We start from the raw sequence: 6,027 nt of genomic DNA, 5'->3' as shown, positions 1-6,027 counted from the left end.
AAACAAACACAAGTGGAGCTCACTTCGAGTTTTAACGGAAACAGAGAAAATTTAGACCAAAATACTAAGATTAATTTAAATCAATAAATAAATAAACAAAAAATACTCTTCTGTTCTCTTCATTCACTGGCTCTCTGCACTTTACTAGCTTGCTTTGTCACACATACTCTCTCTCTCTACCAGAGCTTTCCATTTTGAAAACCCAGATACCCAAATTTCTATGTAAACATAGACATTGCTGGGTTTTTTTTTTCTGGGAAAAGGAGAGAAAGTTTGGATTTTTGTTTTTTGTTTGAAGGTTCTTCTGTTGAGCAGGTAAATGGGTTTTGTGAGTTGGGGTATTGCACGGGTTGGGTTGTTGCTGGTTTTGACTCTACCGTTTTCTACTGGAGATACTGACCCTCGTGATGGTAAAGTATTAAAGTATCTTAGTTCATGTTTGCATCACTTCTTTTTTCTTTTTTTTTGGGGGGGGGGGAACTTAGTTCTTGTTGAATGATGAAGCTCTGTTTGGGTGTCGAGAAAGTTTGAGGAAAGTGATAGAAAATACTTTTTTAGCTTACATGATATGCAAGGTTGAGCTTGTAACACTCATTGTGTTCAACCAAGTGTCAGTGAGAAGCATAAGTTTTATTTCATTTTAAAATTTTTGAAGAAATTTAATTTAAGCAAAGTCATATTAAACCTGTAGTAATTGTTTCTTAGCTCATGTTTGCATCACTTTTTTTGGAAATTTAGTTATTGTTGAATGATGACGGTCTGTTTGGGTGTCGAGAAAGTTCGAGGAAAGTGATAGAAATTACAAGAAAAATGGAGTTTATTAACTTTTTTAGCTTACATGATTTGCAAGGTTGAGCTTGTAACACTCGTTGTGTTCAACCAAATGTAATGAGAAGCATAAGTTTTATTTCAATTTTTTTTTTGAAGAAATTTAATGTAAGCAAAGTCATATGAAACTTTTAGTGATTGTTTCTTTCTTTGTTTTTTTTTTTTGTTTTTTTTTTATGGTTCCCCAGTTTCAGCAATAAATAGATTATATACTTCTTTGGGTTCACCACCACTTCTGGGGTGGATACCTGCCGGAGGAGATCCATGTGGAGAAGGATGGCAAGGAGTTTCATGTGTTTTCTCCAATATAACTGAACTGTAAATGGAATTTTCCTTTTACTTTTCCATAATTTTTTCATCAATGAATTTTTGTATCAATTTGTTGAGCTTAATGGTGTTTATTCAGACGACTAAGCGGCTTGAACCTTGGAGGCATTTTGGATGAAGGCATCGGAGACTTCGAATCGATATTGATAATGTAAGACTTTTTCTTTCTTAAATGTATAGTTTCCATGTTATTGGCATTGTTGACAATATCTCGAATGCATTTCCATGAATGATTAATTCAGGCTGTTTTAAGCTTTGTGCTTCTTGAGCAATCAACAAGTCGTTCATATGGCTTGAATTGTATGCCTTCCAAGGATCACATATATATATATTATATGTATATAAAATTCTGTATAGTCTTATGCCGCTTTTCGGTGTTTTATGAAGCAGGGATCTAAGTCACAATCAAATTGGAGGGAGCATACCATCCAACATACCTCTCACCATCAGAAATCTGTATGTTGGACTATACAATCTTTATATTTATCTATAGAGTACAGCTAATACAAGATAATATTATGCGCCTTTCTTTTACTATGCTTCTCCGTGATTGTACCAACTTTGTTTTTTTTTTCTCTCTTCTTTTTAGTTTTCTTTCAGGTAATCAGTTCAATGGGAGCATCCCTGTTACTTTGTCTGCCTTAACACAACTAACACAATTGTAAGTTCAATTCGAACTTGCTTATTCTAAAATCGTGCTCAAGACAATAATCGTTTCTCATCATCATTCAATATTCTACCATCATTCTCTTTCAGGTTTTTGGATGATAACCGTTTAAGTGACAACATACCAGATTCCTTTCAAGAGCTTAGGAGTTTGGCCGATTTGTAAGCTCGCTAGTTGTATAGCTTGTTTTCCTGTTTTCATTTCTAGGTTGAATTCTGACATGTTATGTTTCAGGGATCTATCAGGAAATAATTTGACCGGTCAGCTACCTCCCTCATTTGGGAATTTGTCATCTCTTACCACATTGTGAGTATTAATCTCATTAAAGGATGAGGCCATTAGATTGATTCATACGAAGTTATTTCCATGAATCACTCATATTCATGTATGCTTTTTCTGTTGCAGGCATTTGCAGAATAATAAGATTTCCGGGGTCCTTGATGTTCTACAGGATCTTCCCCTTTCGGATTTGTACTCTTTTTCCCTCTTAATTTCCTTCATTCAATATTTGTTTTCACAAATTTATCACCAAATGATCAAGCATTAAACCCGAAAGTAGCTTAGCATGTAATGAATTATCACTTTATTCTTGTGTAGGAATGTAGAGAACAACAAACTTTCTGGTCCTATACCTCCAAAGTTGCTGAATATTCCAAATTTCAGGTGAATCCTCGCTATTGTATTGCATGTTTCTCTGTTTCCGCGTTCAACCCCAACCTGGCAATAACCCCCACATTGTCCTTGATGATGCATGATGTCTTTTCTGCAGGAAAGATGGAAATCCATTTAATACCACTATTCTTCCTTCACCACCAGCAGCACTTCCTCCATTTATAGCCTGGGCTCCATCTCCTTTACACGGACCACCTAGGGGACGACCAGCTGACGGACCTTCTTCTAGCCTAGTATTACCTCAGTGGTCAAAGGGTAGAGTATTTTGGACGAATAAGAGAGTTATCGTGATTGCTGCTGCTGGGATTATAACACTTATTGTTCTTGGAGTGGTTCTGCTTTTGGTGTTGAGATGCTTTAGAGGGAACAAAGATTCTAATAAGCATGGTGCAAATGCATATAACAGCTCCGGTAAAAAGCTTAACCAAGTTCAAAAATCTTCATCTCGACCAGCTTATCAAACAGAGAAAGGTAACTTAATTATAGTCTATCCTTGTGGTAGATCTTGTAAAATTCTCTATGTAATTCAAGGGCACTATGTATAACAGTTGATAAAGCATCAGTCATGAGGCCAATGGATGGATATGGACTAGAAAGTGGAGATACGGGAATAAGTCCAAATTTACAAGATGAACAGCTTCTTGATGCAAATACAAGGCCTGCAAGTTCAAGGCACCAGAAAAATCATGAGATAAACAAGGGAGGTTTGGATGTCAAGTCCTTATCAATACGGCCGCCACTACCTCCTCCTTTACTTCCTACTGTGGAGGAGGCCAGTGTAAGCCCAATAATACCAACAGAAGTAAATGGACCTGGTCGCTCTTCTAGAGGTAGGGACTCGTGTTCTTTGGATGTGACCGCCTTCACCATTGCCTCGCTTCAGCAGTATACAAACAGCTTTGCTGAGGAAAACTTTATTGGAGAAGGGATGCTCGGTGGTGTTTACAGGGCTGAGCTTCCAGATGGAAAGGTAAGATGATTTTGATGCCGTAGTAAACAATGTTCCGGCCCCTGCGGATGCGACTTTCTTTTACTTCCTCCTAACCTCTATTCTCCATATGTTTGACATTCTTTTGTAGCTACTAGCGATCAAGAAATTGGATACTAGAGCTTCAAGATGGAAGACTGATGCTGAATTTCTACAACTCATTTCTACTATCTCTAAACTTAGACATCCTAACATCGTGGAGCTTGTGGGTTACTGTAACGAGCACGGCCAACGGTTACTTGTTTATCAGTATTGCAGAAATGGGACACTGTATGATGCATTGCATATTGATGATGAGATGCATAAGAAACTCTCATGGAATGCACGTGTCCGAGTGGCACTCGGAGTTGCAAGAGCCATTCAGTAAGTAAACATATTTTATCAGCTTATATCATCTTTCATATGATGCTTAGAAGAAACCTGGAAGAGTCTAGAATTCCGTGCTTGTGACATATATGAATGCCTTTAGTCTCTATGTTTTAAAGCTATCTTTCAACCAAAAGTTGAGTATTTCATTTTTCTTCCCGTGGTGTCGATAAGGTATCTGCATGAAGCTTGTCAACCACCCATTATGCACAAGAATATCAAATCTGTGAATATTCTTCTTGATGACAAGCTTGCAGTTCGTGTCTCGGAATGCGGTTTGGCTCCATTGTTGTCTTCTGGCTCTACAAGCGAGGTAATTATGTATACAATTGTGTATATATATTTGTGTGCTGTTCAAGTCCTAATGATTTGAGGTTTTACAAAAAATTTAGTTACTACCAAATACAAATATTGCAAAAAAAAAAAGGTAATGAACTATGAGATTTATGGATACACTACGAAACTATAGATAAATATGTTGCAAGAGAATGGGAACTGATTTTCCTACTATTGCTCAAACATTGTTAAGATGTGCGTATTATAGGTGTTTTCGTATTAACTATCTTACAACACTGAGGCTAATCTTGGTGGATGTATTCCCAGTTCTCTGGAAGCCTTTTTGTATCATACGGTTATGCAGCCCCGGAAATCGAGTTCGGAAGCTATACTTGCCAGAGTGATGTCTATAGCCTTGGCGTCGTAATGTTAGAACTGCTCACCGGGCGAGAATCCTTCGATAGGTAAACCAAATCTTGCATCCGGTTTAAATCTTTTTCCTTGCCATAAGTTTATAATTAAAGAACATTTCTAGGTCACGGCCTCTGGGGGAGCAATTTCTCGTTAGATGGGCAATTCAGCAGCTTCACGATATCGATGCATTAGTTAGGATGGTTGATATCACCCTAAACGGAGTGTATCCAGTGAAGTCATTGTCACGCTTTGCCGATATAATATCCAGATGCGTGCAGGTAAATTTCTTAACACTCCTACTCTTGTAGCATGCTTTTACACAAGTGAAATCCCGAATGACCCGTCTTAAACATCGAACTAAACATACTCTGCTCCCAAACGGTAGTCGATTTATAACTAGGAATGGGATAAACCAAAGTCCACAAAAAGCATGTCCCCATATTCTTTCCACCTCAAGTTATCTAATGTTTTTATCTTCCTGCAGTCGGAACCCGGATTCAGACCGCCAATATCCGAAATAGTCCAAGACCTTTTACACATGATTTAAAAGGTGAATCTTATTAGCAATTTGGCTGTACATAGAAGAATGGATGATTACGAGGTTTATCTGCAAGAAAAGAAAAAAGGGATACGTATCAATCGAAGCCACGGATTATTAGATGCTTCCTGTAGTATATATCGGGGTTTTTGTTTTGCATTAGATTACCTCCACTGATGTTCTAACAGCAAATTTTTTTTCAGTCCTCACCCCTTTTGATTCATGTTTTTAGTGGGGAGGTGCTAATATTTTTGTTTATCTCTGCCAAAACTGTTTTTAAGTGTTATATTGTGGTCATTTGAGGTCTTATTTAGGTTATATATTATAAAGCCATGTTTTATATAGTTCCTATTATTGTTTTCTTTTCACAAACTCTGCTATTAATTCCTGTATCTAATATTCATAAGTTGTGGATTTGATTTCTGTAATTTAATTTAGTCAATTTTAGTCTACCTAATTTTTCAAATTAGTTTTGTACTTTTCAACTTTTAAAATTCCGTGACCTAAATGGTAATAATTAAATTTGTTTAGTTCTTGTAGTTTTATACTACACGTAAAGTTGTAGATTTAGTCTATGTTTTTCGATAATATTTAGTCTCTTTGTTTTTCAAGTTTTAAAATTTCAGTTCTGACGTATATGACATCCTTTAAATCTATTAATTGACTCTTGAGTAATATGTGAAAATACAAGCGGATATAACATTACACGTGTGACCATATATGTTATATACCTTAATGAATTTAGGGCTTAAGTCTAAAATTTTAAAGTTTGAAAGAATACGGGAAGTTGAAGACAAAGATTGTTGGGTTCAATGGATGTAAATAGGGATGGTAAAATTCGAACCATTTTATAAATTTTAAATTGATTCCTCTCAAATAGAGTGAATTTTTTTTTTTTTTTGGAAAGTGAATGTGAATAAAGAAGGGTGCAGTGGATTTTTTCTAACAATG

At 36.3% G+C, this 6,027-nt stretch overlaps 1 protein-coding gene across 1 annotated transcript; it reads left to right on the top strand.

Annotated features, from left to right (window-relative positions):
- LOC108487192 (protein STRUBBELIG-RECEPTOR FAMILY 3-like) lies at nt 1-5,542 on the top strand. The gene is made up of 16 exons (XM_017791465.2): nt 1-410; nt 1,017-1,146; nt 1,235-1,306; nt 1,546-1,611; nt 1,745-1,816; nt 1,912-1,983; nt 2,057-2,128; nt 2,228-2,293; nt 2,420-2,485; nt 2,592-2,965; nt 3,043-3,464; nt 3,574-3,845; nt 4,023-4,161; nt 4,452-4,588; nt 4,660-4,816; nt 5,023-5,542. The coding sequence occupies exons 1-16, from the start codon at nt 320-322 to the stop codon at nt 5,083-5,085; spliced, it is 2,271 nt and encodes a 756-aa protein (XP_017646954.1). The 5' UTR covers nt 1-319; the 3' UTR covers nt 5,086-5,542.
- The last annotated feature ends 485 nt before the right edge of the window (nt 5,543-6,027 follow it).

Source organism: Gossypium arboreum, chromosome 10 (genome assembly GCF_025698485.1).
Source record: "Gossypium arboreum isolate Shixiya-1 chromosome 10, ASM2569848v2, whole genome shotgun sequence".
NCBI lineage: Eukaryota > Viridiplantae > Streptophyta > Magnoliopsida > Malvales > Malvaceae > Gossypium > Gossypium arboreum.
Note: the sequence above shows the minus strand (reverse complement) of the source record. Positions and strands in the feature narration are given on the sequence as shown.

What these genes read in the sequence shown, in the direction of transcription:
- LOC108487192 (XM_017791465.2), top strand. Translation starts at nt 320, where the DNA reads ATGGGTTTTGTGAGTTGGGGTATTGCACGGGTTGGGTTGTTGCTGGTT. An exon ending in CCTCTCACCATCAGAAATCT is followed by an intron (nt 1,612 to 1,744) that starts GTATGTTGGACT and finishes TCTTCTTTTTAG; the next exon opens with TTTTCTTTCAGGTAATCAGT. An exon ending in GGGCGAGAATCCTTCGATAG is followed by an intron (nt 4,589 to 4,659) that starts GTAAACCAAATC and finishes GAACATTTCTAG; the next exon opens with GTCACGGCCTCTGGGGGAGC.